At 42.5% G+C, this 26,213-nt stretch overlaps 1 protein-coding gene across 3 annotated transcripts in view; it reads right to left on the bottom strand.

The window, feature by feature from the left end:
* The window catches only part of KDM1B (lysine demethylase 1B), a 57,597-nt gene extending 31,532 nt beyond the window's left edge, over window positions 1–26,065 (bottom strand). For all 3 annotated transcript variants that reach the window (XM_034985744.1, XM_034985742.1, XM_034985743.1), the window contains exons 1-6: window positions 25,973–26,065; window positions 22,029–22,128; window positions 20,465–20,592; window positions 19,663–19,752; window positions 18,993–19,104; window positions 13,004–13,120 (exon numbers count right to left, since the gene is read on the bottom strand). In XM_034985744.1, the coding sequence (XP_034841635.1) occupies window positions 13,004–13,120; window positions 18,993–19,104; window positions 19,663–19,752; window positions 20,465–20,592; window positions 22,029–22,115 (534 nt within the window). In that variant the 5' untranslated portion in view covers window positions 22,116–22,128; window positions 25,973–26,065. The remainder of the gene's footprint in view (window positions 1–13,003; window positions 13,121–18,992; window positions 19,105–19,662; window positions 19,753–20,464; window positions 20,593–22,028; window positions 22,129–25,972) is intronic.
* Window positions 26,066–26,213: the final 148 nt, after the last annotated feature.

Below are 26,213 nucleotides of genomic sequence, written 5' to 3'. Positions count from 1 at the left end.
TCTGCATTCAGCTCAGGTCATGATCCTGGGTCCTGGGATTGAGTCCCGCGTCGGGCTCCCTGCTCACTAGAGAGCCTGCTTCTCCCTCACCTCCCCACTCGTGTACTCTCTCTCTCGCTCTCTCTCTCTCAAATAAGTAAAAATCTTTAAAACAACAACAACAACAACAGCCCACTACACAGCAGTGAGAAAGAACCAACCACAAACTACACAGCACCACATGGACATACCTTACAAACATAATGGCGATAAAGAAACCAGGCCCAGAAAAACACATACTGTAGTTTCCATTTACATAAAGTTCAGTAAGCCAGCAAAGTGAGTAGGGGAGCAAGGGAAGGAGTGTGTGAGTGATAGGGGGTGTAGGGGGGGCTCCTGCGGGGCTGGGAAGAGTTCGATTTCTCTACTGGGAGTTGGCTAAAGAGGGACTCTCAGAAGCTTCACTGAGCTCCACATTTTGATTTGTGCATTTTCTGTTTGTATGTTATACTTCAATAAAAAAGTTACCTAAATAAACTCAAGACTGGCATACCATATGGCCCGGCAAATCTGGAATATTCCAGAGAAACTCTTGCATGCATGCACCAGGAGGCATGCAAGAATGCTCACGTGTATCTTACAGCCCGAAACGAGAAACCACCCTCACGGCCATGACCAGGAGAACAGATATGCTGTAGTAGGTAGATTCATGCAAGGCAATACTACACAGCAGGGAAAATCAATGAACTAGAGCTTAAGCATCAACATGGATGCTTGTGAAAAACCTCACTGTTGAGTAAAAAGAGCAAGTTGCAGAGGAACACAAACAACAGGACATAATTTATAACCAGTACAGAAATATAGAAAACTTTACATGTTGTTTTGGTCTCATAAATATGCATGAACTCTGTAACAAAAAGCAGAGGAATAATAAATGCAGAATTCAGAACACTGCAGAATACCTGCAGGGGAGGGAGGGAAAGAGAAGTACTGAGGGGCCCCCGGGGAGCTACAGAGGCCTTGGTAATGCTCTGCTTCTAAAACTGGGTGCTGGGTACCTGAGGGCTTGCTTTAAGTCTTTATTCCTTATGCATCATTGGAAACCCTCTTTTGTGTCTATGTATTAGTTCATATTAAAATGACCATATTGGGGTGCCCGGCTGTATCGGTCAATAGAGCACACAACTCTTAATCTCAGGGCTTGGAGTTCAAGCTCCACATTGGGCGGGGAGCCTACTTAAAAAAAAAAAAAAAGGGAGGAGGAGGAAAATGACCATATATACTTCGACACAGAAATTTCATTTCTTGGAACTTGATCCTACAAGCAGACTGAAAATGTCATAGATACAAAGCTATTCACTGAAGTACTGTCACTAGCAGTAAACATTTAAGTCACCTAAATACCCTTTAGTCAGGCTAAATTCATCAGGATACACCAATTCAATGGACTAAGTACTCCTTAAGAAAAAAGAGATCTTTATGTACTGATATGGAAGCATCTTTATATAAACTGACAGGGGCACCCGGGTGGCCAGTTGATTAAGTGTCCAACTCTTGATTTCGGCTCAGGTGGGGATATCAGGGTTGTGGGATCGAGCCCTAATGGGGCTCCACGCTGGACGTGGAGCCTGCTGGAGATTCTCTCCCTCCCTGTCTCTGGCTCCCTCTGCCCCTCACCGCACCCCCCACCAAAAGATACATTAACCAACAAAAGCAAACTCCAAAAGAGCAGGTATAGCTCACTACCATTCTGTTTAATGTTGGTTTACAAATAAACCTTTCCAGACTCTGTCCTTGACAGAATACCCAGCTGAAGACCAAAGTGACTCTGGGTCAATAAACACCATTTAAATAAATATTTCAAAAGTTCAGGTTATGGATGGCAATCAATTGAGACTGCAGCAGTAGGTCTCAAAGGGGGCTCTCTGGAGGGGAGAAGGAGATGAGAAAATGTGATACCATAGTCAGAAGCTGGAATTTAAGACCTCAAAACCTTCAACTTTAAGATGGTGGGAGGCAGGAGGAGAGAAAGACAATTAAATTTTCAAAAACGTTACGGGATCTGACACCCCAGAGCCCCTACTGGGAAAAAGTACTTGCTGTTAAAATACATTCAACCATGTGAGGAATCACAATAAAGAAGTGGGGGCAGAAGGAACTGTGGTACAGAAATTGAGGGGTACGGTAAAGCCACGTAAACACCGAAGAGTAAACAACGGAGAGATTACGGTGACTGAAAATAAATGACCCAAAACACGAACAGGAATTGGGAGTGAGGAAAAGGCGTGGTGGCCTGTAGCGTGTGATGTAATTTACTTTTTCCTCTTTCATGGTCACGTGTCAATGAGCATCTAAGATTGAAACATGCAACTTAAAAAAGAAGTTAGGGCGATTCCAACCTCCTAACATTCTCATCACGTATCTTCCTAATCTTTCAGGGAGATTTTATTTTATTTTATTTTTTTAGAGATTTTATTTATTTATTTGAGAACAAAGAGGGAGAGGGAGAAGCAGACCTCCCGCTGAGCAGGGAGCCTGATGCGGGGCTCGATCCCAGGACCCTGGGATCATGACCTGAGCTGAAGGCAGATGCTCAACAAACTGAGCCACCTAGGCGCCCCTCAGGGAGATTTTAGAAACTACTATTCTTTGTGATGAAGAAATAATTATTCCATGTTCAGCAAGTTCTTACTTCACTTTGGCTTCTTTTTCTTATGTTAAGTTTGGTCTTATGAAATGCAACCATAGAAACCAGCACGTGTGGTGTTATTTTTCACTCCGAAGTGATCTGTCGGCCAGGCCTTCTCCTTGCACAGAGGTGGGAATATTCTCGAATGAACCTCATCAGACAATGGTTATTTCATGACAGTGACCGCATGAGTTTGGTTTTTTGCTATCATCTTTGTTCTTTTCTGTATTGCTTCAATGTTTCAAAGATGAGCACATGTCATTTTTCTAAAAAAACAAGCTCATTCTACAGAAAACCTTGGGCTTTTCCAAAGCAGCTCAAGTTGAAGAAAGTGAAAAAGACACAGACCACTGGAAGAAAAATCAAGTAAACAGGAAAAGGGACACAGATGATCTGAAGAATGAGTAGAAACAACGTCGACATTGCACTTTCTGTTATCACACGAAAGAGAAGAGGGATGACAGAGAACTCCAAACCCAGTTAAACCACAGACCGGACAAATTACTTTCATATAAACTTTGCATATAAAACACACCTAGTATTTAGTAACATAACATTATTAGATGTTTGTTTAATCCTTTAGAATAATTGTTTGGAATCGTCACAAAAACAGGTTGAGTGAAAATGGCCCCAAGGCTAATTTCTATTAAAATAGTCTGCTATTTTCCACTGCTCCCTGGCTGAGCTCTCCTTTAAATATTATAATGAAATCCACTTGAGAAATCATCTGAGGCACAGGTTCAAGTTAAGCTTAGTGCAACCTGGATACTGATCGGCTCACCTTCACTAGCCTTCACTACTCCAACCTCGATTCCCGTCCCTGGACCCACTCAGCCTGGAATTACCAAGCCCCCCAACATCAGCCCCCTCCCTTGTTTTTCTCTCCTGTCCTGCAAACAGGGCTTCTGCTCCAAAGGTCCAGCCCGTGCACCAATTTAGGTGCTGAACTGAAAGGCTTCAGCATGAGACTTGCTAATTCCAGGACCCCGGTCCCCAGGCTTAGATCTGTGCTTTCCACCCTTCACTCCCAAACATCAAAAATGAAACAGGGATACCACCACAGATCCCACTAAGAGAAGAGTAAGGGAACAGTGCAAACAACTCTAATAAACATGACAATGTAGATGAAATAAATTTCTTCAAAAACACAACTGTCTAGGGGTGCCTGGCTGGCTGAGTCGGTGGAATGTGTGACCCTTGATCTCGGGTGTGAGTTTGAGCCTTGCACTGGACAGATTACTTAAAAATAATTAGGGGCACCCAGGTGGCTTAGTCGATTAGGTGTCCTACTCTTGATTTCAGCTCAGGTCATGATCTCAGAGTGGTGAGATCTAGCCCCGAGTCGGGCTTTTTACTGCTTAAGATTCTCTCTCTCCCTTTCTCTGCCCCTCCCCCCACCACTTGCTCGCACACATGCACGCACACGCCCTCTCTCTGGAACAAAAAAAATTTTTTTTTAATTAAAAAAATTTGGGGACACCCAGGTGACTCAGTCAGTTAAGCTTCCACCTTCGGCTCAGGTCATGATCCTGGGGTCCTGGGATCTAGTCCCACTTGGGGCTCCCTGCTCAGCAGGAAGCCTGCTTCTCCCCCTGCTTGAGCTCATGCTCTCTCTGACAATTTAAAAAAAAAATTTTTTTTTAAACCCACAAAACACAACTAATCTAAAACTGGTAGAATAAACCACGTGACTAGCCATGTATCTGTGATACTGACACCGAATTTGTCATTTCAAAACTTCTCACCAAGAAAACTAGCCCAATGTCTTCACTACTGAATTATACCAAACAGTAAAAAAGAAATCATTATCAACCTTAAACAGACTCTTTAACAAAACAGAGGAGGAGGATATACTTCTCATTCTGTCTTATGGAGGCAGCATAACTTGGATACCAGAACCTGACAAGGATATTACAAGAAAAGAAAATGACAGATAGTATTCCTCATGAACACAGGTGCAGAATTCCACAACAAAATATGAGCAAACGGAATCCAACAATACATTAAAGGATAATGTATTAAGAACGAGTGGGATTCTCCCCCCCACCCAGGAACGCAAGGTTGTTTCAACATGCTAGAATCCGCACAAGTCACATTAATAGATTAAAGGAGAAAAACCCACATGATCACCACAGAAGACGCAGAGAAAGTTTCTGACAAAATCCAACATCCACTCATAATAAAACATTCTCAGCAAACTAGGGAGAGAGAGGAACTTCCTCAGTCTGATCAAAGATGTCTGTGAAAAGCTACGGCTAGCAATGGACATAATGATAAAATACTGAACACATTCCTCCTAAGTCAGGACCAAGAAGAGACAGCTGTTCTCCAACTTCTACTCAACTCTGTACTGATGATCCTGACCAAAGTAATAAGGCAAGAAGAAGAGCTAAAAAATTTAGTTTTTAAAAAAAGCACAAGAGTCGGGCGCCTGGGTGGCTCAGATGGTTAAGCGTCTGCCTTCGGCTCAGGTCATGATCCCAGGGTCCTGGGATCGAGTCCCACATTGGGCTCCCGGCTCAGCGGGGAGCCTGCTTCTCCCTCTGACCCTCTCCCCTCTCATGCTGTTTCTCTCTCGCTCGCTCTCTAAAAAATAAATAAAATCTTAAAAAAAAAAAAAAAAGCACAAGAGTCTTTATTCACAGTTGTTATGACTGTAGAAAACCCAAAGGAATCTACAAAAAGTTCTTCAAAATTTAATAAGAATTCAAGAAAGTCTCTGGGTAGATATACAAGTAAATTGTATTTCTATATAATTGTAATAAACAGCTTGAAAATAAAGTTAAAAATAAATTCCACTTATAATTACAGAAAAAGGCAAAATATCTAAAAATAAATTTAATAAAAGACACCCTCAGTGAAAACTAGGAAAAAACTCTGGAGAGAAATTAAAGAAAAGATGGAGAGATATACCATGCTCATGGATCAGAACAGAGGTTGGGAAACATTTTCTGTAAAGGGCCAGACAGTAAATATTTTAAATCCTGTGTATCATATGGTCTACATCACAAACCCCTTACCACTGTAGCATGAAAGCAACCATAGACAATATGTAACGAATGAGCATGGATGTATTCCAATAAAACTTTATTTTCAGAGGGGGAAGATGGCGGGAGAGGAGGAGGACCCTAGGCTTGCCCTGTCTCACAAATAACTAGACAACGATCAAATCATCCTAAATGCCCCAGAAATTGATCTGAAGACTGGGAGAACAAACTCCACGACTAAAGGGAGAAAAAGGCCACAGTGGAGAACGTAGAAGTGCAGAGATGTGGCTTGGAAGAGAAATGGATCCTGGCTGCTGTAGGGAGGAGGGAGCTGTGGTTGCAGAGACAGGCAAGAGAAGACTAGCACAGGGGGGAGTGCACAGGGAAAACGAATCCCCATAGCAACTGGCTTGGAAAGTAAGAAGGACGGAATTTTGTGAGTTCTTGCAACCAGCAGGACTTAAAGCCTGGAGTTCTAAAGATCAATGGAGTTGGCTGGGATACAGCCCAGAGGCGATCGGGGTTACTCTCGGAGAGAAGGCAAGGTGAACAGCCCTCAGACATACAGCATGGAAAAAACAGTGATCTGAAGACCACCTGGGGCACAAAGTGGGGAGGTTAGCTGTTCATCTCAGAGCATGTCCCAGAGAAGCAGCAATCATGGAGAGGTGCCTCTGGTAACAAAGGAACTGGCAGGAGCCATTTCTCTTGCCCGCCCTCAGCATTAACACAGAGCCACCCACAGGAACCAGCCCAGTGCCCACATTTGCTACCTAACTTGCTTACGTCAAGCCTCTCCCCAGCCCTGTGTTCCAGGGGAACCAACCTTGCCAGTCACGTTTGCCTAAATCCCAGCATGGCAGCCTGTTACTGCCAAAGGCCAGTGAAAACCCCTGCCCACACCGCATCTCCCCACCTTGGAGGTTTTCAAGGCCTAAGTTCTGGTGGCAGTGATGATGGGTCCCATTTCACAAGCAAGCCACAACACTCTAGTTAAAATGCACCAATCAGGCCAGGAACCAAACACTGCCCACAAAAGCAAAGAGGGCCTCTGCAGATGACTGGCCTGAAGGATAAAGTGTCCAGGACACAACATCAGAGCACTCCCAGCACACACTGGAGAGAGTCCCAGAAGCGCCAGGCTGGGGAACAGGGTACACTACATAGCAAGACACTACAGGACCTCTTCTTCATAAGGCCATTACCCTCAAGAATAGATGTAGCTGGTTTTCCTAACACAAAGAAACAGGCATAGAGACTTGGACAAGATAGGAGGAGAGAGGAATGTGCCCCAAATTAAAGAAAAGGACAATGCCACAGCCAGAGTCCTAAGGGAAACAGATATAAGTAACATGCCTGATGGAGAATTTAAAGCAATGATCACGATATTTACTGAACTTGAGAAAAGAGTAAAGGACAACACTGAAACCCTTGACACAGAGAAAAGGAATAACATAGCAGAGTGAAATGAAAAGCACACTCTTGGAATGAACAGCAGGATGAAAGCAGCAGAGGAAAGAATTAGTAACACAGAAGACAGAGTAATGGAAAGTAATCAAGTTGAACAAAAGAGAGAAAAGAATGATGCAAAATGAGAACAGATTTAGAGAACTCAGTGATGTCATCAAATGTAATAACATTCGCATTATAGGAGTCCCGGAAGGGGAAGAGAGAGAGAAAAGGGAGCAGAGAATTTACCTGAAGAAATAACAGCTGAGGGGCACCTGGGTGGTTCAGTCAGGTACGAATCCTCCTCTAGGTTTTGGCTCAGGTCATGGTCTTAGGATCATGGGATCGAGCCCTGAGTTGGGCTCTGCACTCAGTGTGGAGTCTGCTTGTCCCTCTCCCTCCCCCAGCCAGCACATGCACTCACACTCTCTCTCTCTTAAATAAGTAAATAAATAAAATCTTATTTAAAAAAAAAAAAAGAACGGCTGAAAAGTTCCCTAATCTGGGGAAGGGATGAGATATCCAGATCCAGGAGGCACAGAGAACCCCCAATAAAATCAACAAAAGCCAATCTACACCAAGACATACTGTAATTAAAATGGTAAAATATAGCAATAAGGAAAAAATATTAAGAGCAGTAATATAAATGAAGACAGTTACATAGAGAAAGGAAACCCCATAAGGCTATCCGCAGATTTTTCAGCAGAAACTTTCCAAGCCAGAAAACAGTGGCATGATATATTCAAAATGCCAAATGGGAAACACCTGCAGCCAAGAATACTCTTTCCAACAAGGCTATCATTCGGAATAGGAGAAGAGATAAAGAAAGGATAAGGAAACCTACAGGAATTCATGGCCACTAAACCAGCCTTGCAAGTAATATTATAGGGGACTTTTCTGGGATGCCTGGGTGGCTCAGTGGTTAAGCGTCTGCCTTCGGCTCAGGTCATGACCCCAGGGTGCTGGGATCGAGTCCCACATCAGGCTCCTTGCTCAGTGAGGAGCCTGCTTCTCCCTCTCCCTCTGCTGCTCCCCCTGCTTGTGCTCTGTCTTTCTCTCTGCTCCCCCTGCTTGTGCTCTGTCTCTCTCTCTGACAAATAAATAAATAAAAATCCTAAAAAAAAAAAAAATATAGGGGACTTTTTGAGTGGAAAGACCAAAAATGATCGTATGAGGGTAGGAAACACAGAAGCAGCAAAAATGAGTATTTCTATAAAAAATTAATCAAGGAACACACAAAATAAAAGGATGTAAAATATGACACCCTATACCTAAAACATGGGGAAGACAGGAGAAAAGAATGGGTTCAAACCTAAATGACCATCAACTTAACACAGACTGCTACATGACGAAGAGGTTATATATAAACCTAATGGTAACCACAAATCAAAAACCACCAACAAATATGCAAAGAATGAAGAGAAAGAAATCCAAATATATCTCTAAAGAAAACCAGCAAACCATGAAAGGGAAAAAGACAAGGATCAGAGGAAATCTTCAAAAGCAAATGACAAAATAAGTAATGAAATGGCAATAAATACTTATCTATCAATAATGACACTGAATGTACGTGAACTAAATGCTCCATTCAAAAGACACAGCGTGACAGAATGGATTAAAAAACAAGACCCATGTATGCTGCCTACAAGAGACTCATTTTAGACTTAAAAGCACCTGCAGATTGAAAGTGAGGAATGGAGAAACATTTATCATGCAAATGGATGTTAAAAGAAAGCTGGAGTAGCAATACTTCTATTGGACAAAGCAGACTTTAAAAGAAAGCCTGTAATAAGAGACAAAGAAGGACACTATAATAAAGGGGATAATCCAACAAGAAAACCTAACAATTATAAATATTTATTTACCCGGGGGCCTTGGTGGCTCAGTTGGTTAAGTGTCGGACTCTTGGTTTTGGCTTGGATCATGGTCTCAGGGTCATGGGGTCAAGCCCCATGTTGGACTCCTCGCTCAGATTGCTTGAGATTCTCTGCCCCTCCCCCTGCTCACTCTTTCTAAAATAAATCTTTTAAAAAAAATATTTATGCACCCAACACAGGAACACCCAAATACATAAAACAATTAATAACAAACATTAAGGAACTAATCGATAATTCAAAAATAGTAGGGGACTTTAACACCTGACTTACATCAATGGACAGATTATCTAAAAAGAAAGTCAACAAGAGAACAATGGCTTTGAGTGTTACACAGGAAGAGTATGACAACACTATCTCTTAAATCCTTAAGACATATATTCAGAACATTTCATCCTAAAGCAGCAGATACACATTCTTTTCAAGTGTACACGGAACATTCTCCAGAACAGATCACATATTAGACCACAAAACAAGCCTCAACAGGGGCACCTGGGTTAAGCATCTGCCTTCGGCTCAGGTCATGATCCCAGGGTCCTGGGACCGAGCCCCGCACCAGGCTCCTGACTCAGTGGGGAGCCTGCTTCTCCCTCTCCCTCTGCTTCTCTCCCTGCTCATGCTCTATCTCTGTGTCTCAAATGAATAAATAAAATCTTAAAAAAAAAACCACCACCACCAAGCCTTAACAAATTTAAAAAGATCAAAGTCACACCATGCATCTTTCCTTTTTTTTTTTTTTATTTGACAGAGAGAGAGATAGCGAGAGCAGGAACACAAGCAGGGGGAGTGGGAGAGGGAGAAGCAGGCTTCCTGCTGAGCAGGGAGCCCGATGTGGGACTCGATCCCAGGACTCTGGGATCATGACCTGAGCCGAAGGCAGACGCTTAACGACTGAGCCACCCAGGCGCCCACCATGCATCTTTTCTGACCGCAATGCTATGAAACTAGAAGTCAACCACAAGAAAAAATCTGGAAAGGGCACAAATACATGGAGGTTAAATAACATGCTATTAAAAAATGAATGGGTCAACCAAGAAATACAAGAAGAAATTTTAAAAGTACATGGAAATAAATGAAAGTGAAACACGATGATTCAAACCTTTGGGACACAGCAAAAGCAGTCCTAAAAGGGAAGTATATAGCCAATAGAGGCCTACCTCAAGAAGCAAGAAAAATCTCAAACAACCTAATCTTACACCTAAAGGAGCTAGAAAAAGAACAAATGAAGCCTAACACCAGCAGAAGGAAGGAAAAAATTAAGATTAAAGCAGAAATAAGTGCTATATAAACTAAAAAAAAAAAAAACAAAACAATAGAACAGATGAATGAAACCAGGAGCTGGTTCTTTGGGGAAAAAAACAAACAAAAAAACAATAAAACTGATAAACGTCTAGGCAGACTGATCGAGAACAAAAGAGAAAGGACTCAAAGTCACAAGTGAGAGAGGAGAAATAAAAACCACCATCACAGGGGCGCCTGGGTGGCTCAGTTGGTTAAGCGACTGCCTTCGGCTCAGGTCATGATCCTGGAGTCCCGGGATCGAGTCCCACATCGGGCTTCCTGCTCGGCAGGGAATCTGCTTCTCCCTCTGACCCTCCTCCCTCTCATGCTCTCTGTCTCTCATTCTCTCTCTCAAATAAATAAATAAAAAAATCTTAAAAAAGCAAAAAACAAAAAAACAAAAAACCACCACCACAGAAATATAAACAATTGCAACAGTTTATTATAAAAAACAATATGCCAACAAATTGGACAACCTAGAAGAAATGGATAAATTCGTAGAACATATAACCTACCAAAACTGAAGCAGGAAGAAACACAAAATTTGAACAGACCAATTACCAACAAAGAAATTGAATCAGTAACAACAACAACAAAAAACTCCCAACAAAAATCCAGAACCAGATGGCTTCACAGCTGAATTCTACCAAACGTTTAAAGAAGAGTCAATACCTATTCTTCTCAAACTATTCCAAAAATTAGAAAAGGAAGGAAAACTCCCAGATTTATTCTGTGAGGCCAGCATTATTACCCTGATACCAAGATCAGATAAAGACCACAAAAAAGAGAACTACAGGCCAATATCTCTGATGAACATAAAATGCAAAAATCTATGCTAAGAATATCCAATGGGAAAAAGACAGTCTCTTCAACAAATGATGTTGGAAAAAGTGAAGAGCTACATGCAGAAGAATGAAACTAGGCCACTTTCTTACACCATACACAAAAATAAACTCAAAATGCATTAAAGGCCTAAACGTGAGGTCTGAAACCATAAAAATCCTTGAAGAGAACACAGGCAGTAACTTCTTTGACATTGGCCATGGCAACATTTTTCTAGATAGGTCTCCTGAGGCAAGGGAAACAAAAGCAAAAATAAACTATTGGGACTACATCGAAATAAAAAGCTTCTGCACAGTGAATGAAACCGTCAACAAAACTAAGAAGTAACCTACTGAATGGGAGACGGTATTTGCAAATGACTTAGCTGATAAAGGGTTAGTATCCAAAATATATAAAGAACCAATACAACTCAACACCGAAAAAAAACAAATAACCCAACCAAAAATGGGCAGAAGACGTGAACAGACATCTCTGCAAAAAGACATACAGATGGCTAACATACACATGAAAAGAAGCTCAACATCACTCATCAGGGAAATGCAAATCAAAACCACAATATCACCTCACACCTGTCAGGATGGCTAAAATCAACAACACAAGAAACAAGTGTTGGTGAGGATGTGGAGAAAAAAGAACCCTCTTGCACTGTTGGTGGGAATGCAAACTGGTGCAGCTGGTGTGGAGAACAGTATGGAGGGTCCTCAAAAAGTTAAAAACAGAACTACCCTATGATCCAATAATTGCACTAGTGGGTATTTACCCAAAAAATACAAAAACACTAATTCAAAGGGATATGTACACCCGTTTGTTTATTGCAGCATTATCTACAATTGCCAAATTACAAAAGAAGCCCAAGTGTCCATCGACAGATGACTGGATAAAGAAGATGTGGTATATATACACAATGCAGTATTATTCAGCCATAAAAAAGGAATGAAATCTTGCCTTTTTGTAACAACATGGATGGATCTAGAGTATAATGCTAAGTGAAATAAGTCAGTAAGAGAAAGACAAACACCATATATTTCACTCGTATGTGAAGTTTAAGAAACAAAACAAACAAGCAAAGGAAAAGAAAAGAGAGAGACAGAAACATACCAAGAAGCAGACTCTTAAATATACAGAACAAACTGATGGTTGCCAGAGGGGAGGTGGGTGGGGGATGGGGAAATAGGTGACGGGGATTAAGGAGGGCACTTATCATGATGAGCACTGAGTACAGAATTGCTGAAACACTAGATTATACACCTGAAACTAATATAAAAAAAAAAGTTAGACATTTTAAATACTAAGTAATTGCCACATATAAAAAAAAAAAAGGCACAGTATACCAACCATGTCAGATTCCTAATTGCCCAAACATATCCATTCATCCCTTCTTCCTTACTAAAAGGATCCTGGTTTTGACTGATATTGCAACATGCTCAGTTACACTTCCTTCCTTTATCTCTCTACTGTTGTTCACAGTAGTTGCATGATCCTGTTCTGGCAATGAGCTGTAAAAAGAAATCTACTGTTGGAACTTTCTGGAAAGCTACTATTTTACCAATAAAAGACGGAGCAGCTCAGCTGGCACACCTCTCTTGCCCTTTGCCTTTCTCATCTTTTCTGCTTAGAATTTGGACACAATGGCTGATGGTACAGCAACCATCTTCTGGTGGGACTCGAAACTGGTACGGAGACTTCCCTGGGCAGCCACGACAGCCCTGGACAGGCTATTTCCAAACTGCTTATCATGAGAAAAAAATAAAGTCTTCAATCAGTTAAGCTATCACAGTTGGGGGCCCGTAATCCCGACAAAATGATCAATACAATAAATGAAAAATATACACCATCACTCCTTAGTTACAACTAAATCAACCTACCCATTAAGTCAAAAGGAAAACCAACAGAGCTCATACCTTAATAGTAGTATTCAACTTCATACCACATCGGTAGGTCCTTGCTATCTGTGGAGTAAGATGGATTTCCTTGGTAAGCTGTCTCCATTTTCTACACTCGGGTTTTGTACACTGCACCTAGATGGAAAGCAAGATGTCAAGGTCAGTGAGTTGGCTAATCTTGAGCTAGCGTGTCTATCCTCCACCACTCACTCTGCCATTCTTTCTGTAAGATCTGACCTTTTTTTTTTTTTTTAAGATTTTATTTATTTATTTGACAGAGAGAGACACAGCTGGAGAGGGAACACAAGCAGGGGTAGTGGGAGAGGGAGGAGCAAGCTTCCCGCGGAGCAGGGAGCCCGATGCGGGACAGACGCCTAACGACGGAGACACCCAGGTGGCCTCCCAGGTGCCCTTGAAGGCTGTGCTAAAGAGCTTGGGCTGATTGGCCTGGGGAGCTGTAAGACTCTACCAACACAGAACTCGGGCAGGAGCCATAAAGTTAATCTGGGCAGCGAGGTTTCACTGAGACTTTTCTTCTTTTTTAAAAAAAATCTTAAAATAATATTTTAAAATTTTTAATTGCTTAAAAAATTTTTTTAAATGGCCAGTTCCATAGTGTTAAGTATACTCACACCATGACACAACCAATCGCTACAGCTTTTTCATCTTACAGAACTAACATTCTGTGCCCATGAGACGGCCCCCGGGGCATTCTCTCTCCAGCTCCTGGCATCCACCATCCTACTTTCTGTCTCTGTGAATTCGAACACTCTCGGTAGCTCATACAAATGGAATCATACAGTATTTGTCTTTTCTGTGACTTATTTCACTTAGCATGCCCTCAAGGTTCATCTATGGGGTAGCACGGTCAGAATTTCCTTCCTTTTTAAGGCTGAGTAATACCCATCATATGCTTATATCCTATATTAGCATGCATTTTGTTTATCCATTCACCCACAGATGGATACTTGGGTTGCTTCCATCTCTTGGCTATTGTGAATAATGCTGTTATGAACATGGCAGTGCAAATCTCTCTTTGAGATCCTGGTTTCAATTCTTCTGGATATATGCCCGGAAGAGGCATTACTGGGTCCTATGGAAATCCCACTCTTCATTATTTTAGAAACCACCATACTGGTTGTTTTTTATATTTGTCACCCAAAATGCACAAGGGTTCCAGTTTCTCTACATCCTTGCCAATATTTGTCATTTTCTGGCTTTTTTGATAGTAGCCATCCTAACTGGTGTGAGATTTTCTTCTTCTTTTTTTTTTAAGATTTTATTTATTTGACAGAGAGATACACAGCGAGAGGGGAACACAAGCGGGAGAGTGGGAGAGGGAGAAGCAGACTCCCCACCGAGCAGGGAGCCTGATGAGGGGCTCAATCCCAGGACCCTGGGATCAGGACCTGAGCCAAAGGCAGATGCCCAACGACTGAGCCACCCAGGCGCCACCCCCTGACCAACCTTTTCGTGAGTACTTTTTCCTCCCCCTTGCATCACCACCACCCATACAATCCACTTTTCCCCCACGGGGATAATGACTTCTGATTCAATACTAGCTTTGGCACCAGGAAAGGGCAAAGGGGATCCAAGCACTGTTGTCAGAAAGGCTTTCCAGCTCTAACCTAAGGAAATGATCAGAGTTAAATTTAGTCAAAAAGTATGCACATTAAGTGCAGTGTGGGATCCTGAGCTAGATCCCGGAATCGTAAGGACACTGGAGAAAAACCTGATGAAATCCAAATAAAGTCTGTAATGTAGTTATTAGTACTGTACCGATGTTAATTTCTGAGCTTTACATTATGGTTGGTGGATGATAACGTTAGGAGGAACTGGATGAAGGATATATGGGAATTCTCTGTTACTATCCTTATAACTTTTCTGTAAATTTAAGATTATTCCAAAATATAAGGTTTATTTTTTTTAAAGTGTGCAGATATTGGGGCGCCTGGGTGGCTCAGTCAGTTAAGCATCTGCCTTCAGCAAAGGTCATGATCCCAGGGTCCTGGGATCGAGCCCCGCATCGGGCTCCCTGCTCTGCGGGAAGCCTGCTTCTCCCTCTCCCCTTGCTTGTGTTCCTTCTCTCACTGTGTCTCTCTCTATCAAATAAATAAAAAATCTTTAAAGTGCAGATATCCATATGGAAAGAATTAAGTTGGATGACTACTTCACATACATACAAAAATTAACTCAAAATGGGGGCATCTGGGTGGCTCAGTCAGTTAAGCGTCTGACTCTTGGTTTCAGCTCAGGTCATGATCTCATGGGTCGTGAGACTGAACTCGTGGTGGGCTCTGCACTCAGTGGGGAGTCTGCTTGAGACTCTCTCTCCTTCTCCCTCTGCTCCCGCTCATGCACACTCTAAATCTTAAAAAAAAAAAAACTCAAAATGGATCAAACATCTAAATAAAGAGCTGAAGTGATAAAACTCTTAGAAGAAAACATAGGAGTCAATCTCAGATTTGGCAATAGATTCTTGGATAGGACACCAAAGCACAAGCAGCAAAAGAAAAAAAATGGATAAACTGAACTTCAAAATAAGAAACTTTGCACATCAAAAGATACTATCAAGAAGTGAAAAGGCAACCCGTAGGAGAAAGTATTTGTTTAAAATTTAAAAATGGGTTGTTTAAAAAAGATGCCTTTTATTTATTTTTCTTGTCTGATTGCTGCATAAAGAAATAAAAGGCATCCAAATTGGTACAAAAGAAGTAAAACTGTCACTACTGGCAGATGACATATATATAGAAAACTCTTAAAGACTCCACCAAAAAACTATTAGAATAAATGAATTCAGGAAAGTTGCAGAATATAACATTAATATAGAGAAATCAGTTGTGTTTCTATACACTAATAATGGAAGTAGCAGAAAAAAAAAATTAAGAAAACAATCGCATTTGCAATTGCACCAAAAAGAATAAAAATACCTAGGAATAAACTTAACCAAGGAAGTGAAAGACCTATACTCTGAAAACTGTAAGATGTTAATGAAAAAATGTGATGATACAAATGGAATGATTTATCATACTCACGGATTGAAAGAATATTGTTAAAATGTCCATACTACCCAAAGCAATCTACAGATTTAATGCAATTCCTATCAAAATACCAACAGCATTTTTCATAGAACTAAAATAATCCTGAAATTTGTATGGAACTATAAAAGACCTTGAATAGCCAAAGCAGTCTTGAGAAAGAACAAAACTAAAGCTATCACAATCCCAGATGTCAAGAATGGCCAAAGCAGTCTTGAAAAAGAACAAAACTGAAGTGATCACAATCCCAGATGTCAAGATATACAACAAAGCTGTGGTAATCAAAACACTATGGTACTGGCCCCAAAACACACAGGTCAATGGAACAGGAGAGACCCCAGAAATAAACCCATGTCTATATGATCGATTAATCTACAGTGGGGAGGCAAGAATATACAATGGGGGAAAGACAGTCTCTTTGACAAACAGTGCTGAGAAAACTGGACAGCTACATACAAAAGAATGAAACTGGACCACTTTCTCTCACCATACACAAAAATAAACTCAAAATGGATGAAAGATCTAAATGTGAGACCTGAAACTGTAAAACTTCCAAAAGGAACCATGGGCAGTAAGTTCCTGGACACTGGCCTTAGCAACAGATTTATGGGTATGTCTTCTGAGGCAAGGGAGACAAAAGCAAAAATAAACAGTTGGGACTACATCAAAATAAAAAGCTTTTGCACAGTGAAGAAACCATCAACAAAACCCAAAGGCAACCCAGTGAACAGAAGATATTTGTAAATGACATATCCAATAGTTAATATCCAAACTATATAAGGAACTTCTACAATTCAACACCAAGAAAACAAATAATCCAATTAAAAAATGGGCAGAGGGCCTGAATAGACATTTTTCCAAAGAAGACCTACAGATGGCCAACAGACACATGAAAAGATGCTCAACATCACTCATCATCAGGGAAATGCAAATCAAAACCACAATGATACCACCTTACACCTGTCAGAATGGCTAGTGTTTAAAAAAAAAGAAATAATAAGTGTTGGTGAGAATGTGAAGGAAAAGGAACACTTGTGCATTGTTGGTAAGAATATAAATTGTTGCAACCACTGTGGGAAACATATGGAGTTTCCTCAAAAAATAAATAGAATTACCATATGATCCAGTAACTCCGCTCCTGGGTATCTACCCAAAGAAAACAAAAACACTAATTTGAAAAGACATATGCACCCTATGTTTACTGTAGCACTGTTTAAAAAAGCCAAGATATGAAAGCAGCCCAAGTGTCCATCGATAGATGAATAAGAAGTGAGATACACACACACCCACACACACAATGGACTATAACACAAACATAGAAAGAATGAGATTTTGCTATTTGTAACAACATGGATGAACTTAGAGAACATTGCATTAAGTGAAACTAATCAGAGAAAGGTAAATACCATGTGATTTTTCTTATATGTGGAAACTAAAAAATGAACGAAGAGGAAAACAAAGAGACTCTTAAATACAGAGAACAAACTGGTGGTTGCAGAGGTGAGGTGGGTAGAGGGATGGAACAGGTGAAAGCAACTAAGAGCTACAAACTTCCAGTTATAAATTAAGTCACAGAAATGAAATGTACAGCATAGGGAATACAATCAATGATTTTTAAAAAATGGGCAAAAGACTTGCACGGATATTTCTCCAAAGAAGATAAACAAATGGTCCATAAGCACCCCAAAAAATGCATTAATCATTACGAAAATGCAAATCAAAACCACAATGAGATACTCCCACGAGGGGTATCTCTCATTCATGCCTACTGCGATAGCTAGAATCAAAATAATGGAAAACAAGAGTTGATGAGGATGTGGCAAAATCTGAACCCCACTCAGTGCTGCTGGGAATGAAGACCATGCAGCAGTGTGCTGTGGAAGAGAGTCTGGTTGTCCCTCAAAGGATTAAACAGTTACCATTACAACCCAGTAATTTTATTGCTAGGTATATGCCAAACAGAACTGAAAACAGGTATTCAAATCTTCATGTACAGATGTCCATACCAGCAACTATATGCAATAACTAAAAAGTGAAAACAACCCAAACGTCCACCAACAGATGACTGATGAATGGATAAATAAAATCTGACCAATCCATACAGTGAAATATTATCCATGAAAAGGAATGAATTACAACACAGACGAACCTCAAAAACATGATGCTACTTGAAAGAAGCCAGTGATGAAAGGTCACATACTGCATGATTCCTTTATATAAAACATCCAAAATAGGTATCTCACAAAGACAAAGATCAGTGGTTGCCAGGGGCTGGGGGAGGGGGATTGGAAAGTGACTGTTCGATGGGCACAGGTTTCCTCTGTGAATGATGAAAATGCCTTGGAATTAGCATTTGGTTGCACAATATTATCAATGTATTAAATGCCACTAAATCGTGCACTTTAAAATAGTTAATGTGGGGGCACCTGACTAGCTCAGGGGAAGAGCATGCAACTCTCGATCTTGGGGTCATGAGTTCAAGCCCCACGTTGTGTGTAGAGAGTACTTAAAATAATAAAACTTAAAAAAAAAAAATAGTTCATTTTATGTGAACCTTGCTTCGATAAAAAAAATTGAAGTATGCAAGAGAAGCTCAAAATTACCTATAGTATTTTTAAAATTAGTAAATCATTTATTAAATGATAGTATATTTATCTAATATATACGATCACTAAAATATATTTTCAAAGAACGGCTACATGGGAAAGTAAAATTAAATCGATAAACTAAAAGCTACAAAAAATTATATGCAAAGTATGATTTTCGACCTAAGATCTGTATGCTTCTTTGTACTATGTGAATTATCAAGGCTTTCAACAGAAATTTAAAAAGTGATGTGTTTTAACAGACCTAGAAAGAAGAATAAGTGTAATAACATAAAGACTTCCTAAAAAAATCAGTATTTTCATTCATTCCTGCCTTTTGCTCCTCAAATGTTTCCTAGGACAATACAGCATTACACTTTTTACCCAGTAGGGGAGCTGCTGGTCTGCCATGAAAGCTTTGGGACTAGGTTCGGTTTTTCCATTGCTAGTCCATATTTTTTTCCAGGTAGTGTATTTGTCATATCCGTCCTTATGGCTGAAAAAGAATAAAAATAAATATATCAAGCTAGAAGTTCACTAGGTTTTCCAAACAGGTGGCAGGTCAGTAAGCCTTTCGTCAAGGACTCAACCGGCCATATTATAAGGAGAGGGAAAGTTATCTCCGCACCCATCAAACAAGTGGTTGGGAGGGGTGCATTCCTTCCAGTTTAGTATGGAAAACTATTAAGATGGGATGGCTTCCAGTCTGTCCAGCACCCCAGAGTTGTCAGCATCCTCCCCCAAATCTCTGCATCACTGCCCCATGCACAGTCACAGAACAGCAAAGCAGGGCCTAGATTTTTCAGAACTTGCAGACTAGAAAGAACAACTGTCTCGTAACGGATTTTCTGAGCCCTGAGCGTGGACACACACAGCAGGCACACACCCAGCCACTGGACCACAGTTCTGGCACAGCTGTAGTCAGCTCAGGCGTGGCGGAAAGGGTGGAATAATTCAGTAAGCCCGGGGGCTCCATCTCAATTGTCTGACCCCTTCTGCAGCCGCCCCCTGCCCCACCATCCCCTCTGCAAGCTCCAACAATTAGTGAACAAACCTTCTGTAGTAATGGTCAAAGCATTCATTACAGAAATGCTCCCCACAGGAGAGGTGATACCATCGGGATGTGTAGCCGTTTTTGGCACATCTGAAAATAGCAAAAAAGAGTGTAGCTTTGGTAATGAATAAGCATTTCTTCTCGCTTTTTTAAAAACAGGTCTTGAGCACATCCTATGAGCCCATTTTGTACCATCTCCACTTAGAATCCTAACCACCGAGAACTGATGACCAGGGAAACTTAAAAGGATGTCTGATACCTAATAAAACTTGGTGAAGACACAGGGACTTAAAGACCTGTGGTACCTAACCCAGCTGGCTGCACACAAGGGCCTGGGGCTTAGACGTTTTCTCCCAGGACTCCCCAGAGCAATGAGTTTTAGGACACGAAACAAGGAATGTCGCTGTGCTTGCTGCAAGCTGCGTGTGTATGGAGGAGACCTGGGCAGTCTCTAGCAGCAACATATGGCCCAACACTGAATAGCCAGCTGCAATCTGACCACCAAGCAGGCTCCCCGGCGAACAGAACCTGTCAAAGAGCCAATAACGTAGCCAAAGAATGACCTATGGTGCCACGGTGAACACTACCACCACCACCTCTTTGTGGTTAAAAAACAAAAATGGGATTTGTTTTCCAGGTTTTATTGACTCAGAAGCCTTAACTGAAGATTTTTCTCGGGAAGTAAAAGGTCAGATGACTTACAGTATCTCTCTCTTTAGGAAAACTATCTTGGGAGGGTGATGCTCCCACCAAGAATGCTCTCCCGGGCAGGGAGGGGAGGCCGACCGCCTGCTTCACAGACCTTTCAGAAGCGCTTGCAAAGCACACAGGACACGCTACTGTGCAGCCAGACTTCTCACATCGCCTGTATTTCTTCTCTGACCCACCGTCTTCGTCCTCGTCTGTCGTCTCTGTTGCTTTTTTCTTCGCCTGAGGAAGAACCAGCTGAGGTTACACGATTTCCCCCAGAAGGGCCCCGGGTGAAGGAAGTAGAAGGTTCGTGACTGAAACAACTTCCACGTTGTGAAGCTCAACAACACCCTGCCAGTAGGTGAGGGGCTGATGATACAGCAAGTCCCTTGAGCCTGCAGTGTGCAAATAATTCACTGACTTGCTGGAAATACAGAAACCACATGCGAATGACAGGTCTCCGAGGACAGAGCCAAAATGCACGTGAGCCTTTCTTAGGAAAAAGCTGTACCAGTCAAAACAAAAGTCACTCTGAAATAAAGTTGTTTTTTTTTTATTTGATAGAGAGAGAGAGAGAAAGTGAGAGAGAGCATGAGCCCTGGGAGTGGGGGGAGTGGAGAGGGAGAAGCAGGCTCCCCACTGAGCAGGGAGCCCGACAAGGGACTCAGTCCCAGGACCCTGGGATCATGACCTGAGCGAAGGCAGATGCTTAACCCACTGAGTCACCGAGCCGCCCCCCAATTTTCTTCCCTTTAATTAGAACAGTCATATCCTCTCAGTACTGCAGATTTTAAAAAATTGAATAATTTTATTATTTTTTTTAAGTTTTTGTATTTAAGTCATCTCTACACCCAACATGGGGCTGCTCACCACCCCAAGGTCAGGAGTGGCACACTCTTCCGACTAAGCCATCCAGGTGCCCCCAAAAGCTGAATAATTTTAGAAAAAGAGTTACATCGTTCAATATTTTTCTTAAAAAAAAAAAAAAGCCCTAGAAAAGAGATGGCAGCAAGTAACCTGCCAAGAGCAGCCAACCAGCTACAAACTGAAGTCCACATTCCTATGAATGACGCCAAGCCAAGCACAATCTGGCCTCAGCTCACATCCTGGGAGCAACCACACAGCTGTGGTTCTCTGAACAGCTCATGCTGATTCACACTCTGTGCCCCTGTCTTTGCAGTTCCCTCTGCCAGATGTACTTTTTTCTACATTCTATCACTTTATCTCACTGTGCCGTGATTGTTCCAAGGGGAATTTCTCCGCTAGGCTACAAGTTCCTTGAGGACTGGAATTGTACCTTTTCATCTCTAATACTTCATACTAACGTTGTGGGGCACCAGGCTGGCTCAGTCAGTGGAACATGCAACTCTTGATCTCAGGGTTGGGAGTTCAAGCCCCACGTTGGGTGCAGAGATGACTTAAAAATAAAAAAACTTGGGGCACCTGGGTGGCTCAGTCGGTGAAGCGTCCAACTCTTGATTTCAGCTCAGGTCATGATCTCAGGGTTGTGAGATCAAGCCCTGTGTAGGGGCTCTGTGCTAGGGCGTGGAGCCTGCTTAGGATTCTCTCTCTCCTTCTCCTCTCCCTCTGCCTCCCCCCACCCACCCCTGCTCACACTCTTTCTCTAAAAACAAACAAAACCCAACAGGTGCATTAATGAACAAACGAATTAATACCTGCCTACCGGAGCTCCTCAAAGGCAGGCTATCCGGAGAATGATCAAAAGATGCTTTTTTCTTTGTCCTCCTCCGTGGTGTTGCCATTGTTTCAGAAAATCTTAAAAAAAAAAAATTTTTTTTTTTTAATTTAATAAGTAAACAGTAATACTTTCAACACTCTGGAGCAAAGTTATTATGTAGTTTACTAGGTAAGAGCATATGCTCTGCAGTTAGACTGCCCTAGTGTGAAGCCCTTACTTTCAAGTTACTTAATCTAAGACTAAGCTTCAGTGTTCCCGTGTATAAAATGAGCACAGCAAGTGTGTACCATCGTATGGTGTGAGGAGTAAGATAATCTATTTAAAGCACCAGACCTGGCAAACTGTAAGTATTTAATAAAGGCTGTCCATTAGTAGTACATACATATAAAAATATAAAAATAAGAAACACCACACAGATGACCAATAAACCAATTATACTGCTGTTTGTAAAATTCAATGAGTAAAAACACCTGGTTTCTGTCTGTCTGTCCCTCTTCATCTTACTGCCTTCTCAGTAGCTCCTGAATTTCAATCTTATTATACTCTACAAAGAAAACTCATTTGCTCCCTCTCAGTAAAATCTCAGGCACACTATCCAGTCACTACTGGATTTAGGACTGAGTTAGACAGTCACTGGTATCTTCTACTAGAAAAATTTACCAGCTTTCAAACTGGCCTAATAACAGCACAGTTAAATAAGCATCAAGAACCAACGTCTATAAGAAAAATAATGCATAGTAACCGGGGCGCCTGGGTGGCTCAGTCGGTTAAGCGACTGCCTTCGGCTCAGGTCATGATCCTGGAGTTCCGGGATCGAGTCCCGCATCGGGCTCCCTGCTCAGTGGAGAGTCTGCTTCTCCCTCTGACCCTCCTCCCTCTCATGCTCTCTGTCTCTCATTCTCTCTCTCGCAAATAAATAAAATCTTAAAAAAAAAAAAATAATAATAATAATGCATAGTAACCATGAAAGATTAAGAGTTATCGAATTAGAATTTTTCAATTAACTCAGAAATAAAATTGTTTACCGTAAGTATGCAGTAACAGATTTTACAATCATCACAATTCCTTCCCTGATCCATGTATTTACTACACACACACACACACACACACACTAACATGAAAATAGGACATACCTATGGGTAAGGAATTTGAAAGTGGAAAAGTGTTATAAGATACAAATTCCACAAATACAATCTTCATCTTGGAGAAAAGCTTTGAGGGCTTTGTAATCTTACTGTTTCCTATCCATGAGTTGTACTAACATTCATAAGAGCATTTTTCATGGATTATTAACATCACATGCAAAAACTTCATTCGCCACCTACACAGACTTCGAGAAATCCTGACATCGGTGGTAAGGTAGAGAGCCTTCCTCTAACTCAGTCTTCACATTCTCAAAACCATTATGTTAGTTATGAACGCACAAACCCTATACATATTCTGAAATACATTACAGTTAAGCATTAAATAAGTTGCCTTTTGGTTCTATACTGCTCATTCTACTGCTGGATAAAGCACTAGTACTAACGTAAACAGAACTACTGTGTACCTATAATTCTTACACCCAAAGGCTTTCTGGATCACATTTATATTTTCAAAAGGCTGTCCAATCTAACAAATCTCTTTATATAATACATATGTTCTACATTATTCATAAAATAAGCCACAAAGCACATATAAACAAACATATAGTATATGTGAATGTATACTATGTGTAAGGATTGCAGCAAAAATATTTGAGTCTAATGTGGGGTTTAGGAGCATAAATATAATCAGCCTCGTTTCATGCAACATTTGGTCCTGTCACCCAGGAATACTGGCAACTCAAAAGAAAGCATAGTTTCTGGAAATTTCAACAAACATTTTAATCCAACTGTGTACTGGAAAATATATATCTAATTGCAATGAAGAATTATATAATTCAAGAAATGGTTAAGAGGAAAGGAAAACAGTGACTATAAAAGCCACTGTTAAATCTGTGTTCTCTAGGAAAAATACAAGACTTTTAGTGTTCGTACACTTCCACCTTTAAGTATATAATTAACGGTGATATTCCCTCATCTTTTTCTGACACTATAATTTCTGTGTTTTCACTGTTGCTGGGGTTCTGGGGCTTAAGATGAAGGGAAAAATTTTTAAGTTGGAAGGACAACAGCTTTTGTACTTTTCAGTATAATCTTAGAAATACTGATCACAAGTGCTAACAATTAGTATACTGAACGTGGTCTCTCCTGGTTTTTCAAATTGATAAACACACCCAACTAAATATAACCAATCTGTTTCATGTTCAATATAATTATATAAGCATATTTCTTCCTAACTTTAAATGTATAGCTTTGGTTTTCTTTTAAAGTGACAAAAAGAGGGGTGCCTGGGTGGCTCAGCCGTTAAGCGTCTGCCTTAGGCTCAGGTCATGATCCCAGGGCCCTGGGATCGAGTCGAGCCCCGCATCGGGCTCCCTGCTCGGTGGGAAGCCTGCTTCTCCCTCTCCCACTCCCCCTGCTTGTGTTCCCTCTCTCACTGTGTCTCTCTCTCTCTGTTAAATAAATAAAATCTTTAGAAGAAAAAAGTGAGGTTTTGGGGGGAGGTAAATCAATGTCTCGATTTCTATTTTAATAATTCCCCAGGTTTTTTCTGAAGTAGCCTATTGAATAATTTTTTTAAAAAATGCAAAATTCACAAAAATACGAATCCAAAAAGACTTCAGGTTGGAACAAAAACGTGTAGCAGCATCAGCATAATTTCTAAAAATAAGACAAACTACCAGAAACTTCTTCAGGGACAACAGAAACAAGACTTTCCCTCAGGGCCGCTGCAAATACGGCAGGACTAGCACCTTACTGCACCCACGCTCGTGAAATTTTCCGAAATACGGATCCCGTTCAACTGCCTCCACGCTTTATTGACTACTTTCTCTGCCCGAAAGACAATTTAATTCTTGATGGCCATTTTTCCTATACGTCCTGAAGAAACCTTCCCTCCCGTCCCCTTCTTCCACTACAAAAGGTTAAAAAAAAAAAAAAATTGAGCGTCGCGTGGTGTGCATGCCTGCAGAGTGACGCGCTCCCCGAACGGAGTGGTCTGGGGGCTCCCGCACCCCACCCCTGGGAACGCTGGGCCTCCATCTGGCTCGATCCCACATTACGGAACCTTAACTTTCTACAGCTGGGCCTGCCTGCCTGCCTTCCTCTTTCACCTGCGGGCGGCCGGGCTGTTGACTACCAGCTCCGGTAACCGGGCCGCCCCCTCCGGGCGCTCAGGCCCCGAGCAGCTAGCCCAGCCGCCTGGCAAAGCCGCTCGGGGCTGAACGCGTGGTGGCGGCGCCCGGCTATTACTACAACACCTGCGAGGCTGGGCGGGCTCCTCGGGGGGCAAGAACACGCCCGGGAGTTCCTACCCCCGGACCGGGGGCTCTCCGCGGGCCGCAGACACTCCCCAGCTGACAGGGCTCTGACAGTGCCCAGGAGGGAGCCCCCACGTTCCCGGCGCCCGCTGCAGCCGCCTCGCTCTCCGAAAAGCCTTCTCGTCTCTTCTCCCAAGTCGGAGAAGCAACAGCCTCCGGGGCTCACCTTTGCGCCGGAGAGGTGAAAGGAGTCGGGGGGAGAAGGCGCCGCTGCACAGAAAGGAAGCATGGGGGGGGGGCGGTTAGGAGAGACCCTCAACCCCGCGACGAATCGGGGAAGCCCGTCGCTGCTACAAGCCAGCCCGGGAATCCCCCTTCCCTCGGACCCCGCACCCCCTTCCCAATCCGGGGAGGGCGGAGGCAGCCCCCGGTGCACCGGTCCACCTCCCACCCGGGCGAGGGGCGCTGCACAGGGGGAGAAGGGCAGCCTGCACCCCAGCCAAGCCGCTTTGTGCGGAGCTGTCACCCGAAATCCGCCGCCGCCCCCGCGCCCGCCCCCGGAGCCGCGTGCCCCGCACCTCGGAGCGCGGGCGAGACGCCGCGCGCCGCCCGGGGCTGCCGGCGCCTCTCCGGAGCCGCGCGCCGCGCGCACAGGACAGCAGGATCCGCGCCGCGAGCCGCAGCCCCAGCTCGGCCGCCGCCGCCGCCGCCGCTTCCGCCCCTGTCACGGCGTGACCCGGGGTGGGAGGAGCCGGCGGGACCAGGGAGGAGTAGGGTCCCCGCCTTCGCCTTCGCCGCGGCGCTCGCCCCGCCCTGGCC

The sequence above is a fragment of the Mirounga leonina genome, unplaced genomic scaffold (genome assembly GCF_011800145.1).
Source record: "Mirounga leonina isolate KUSES-001 unplaced genomic scaffold, KU_Mleo_1.0 Mir_366, whole genome shotgun sequence".
Taxonomy (NCBI): Eukaryota; Metazoa; Chordata; class Mammalia; order Carnivora; family Phocidae; genus Mirounga; species Mirounga leonina.
This window is presented reverse-complemented; position numbering and strand designations above follow the sequence as displayed.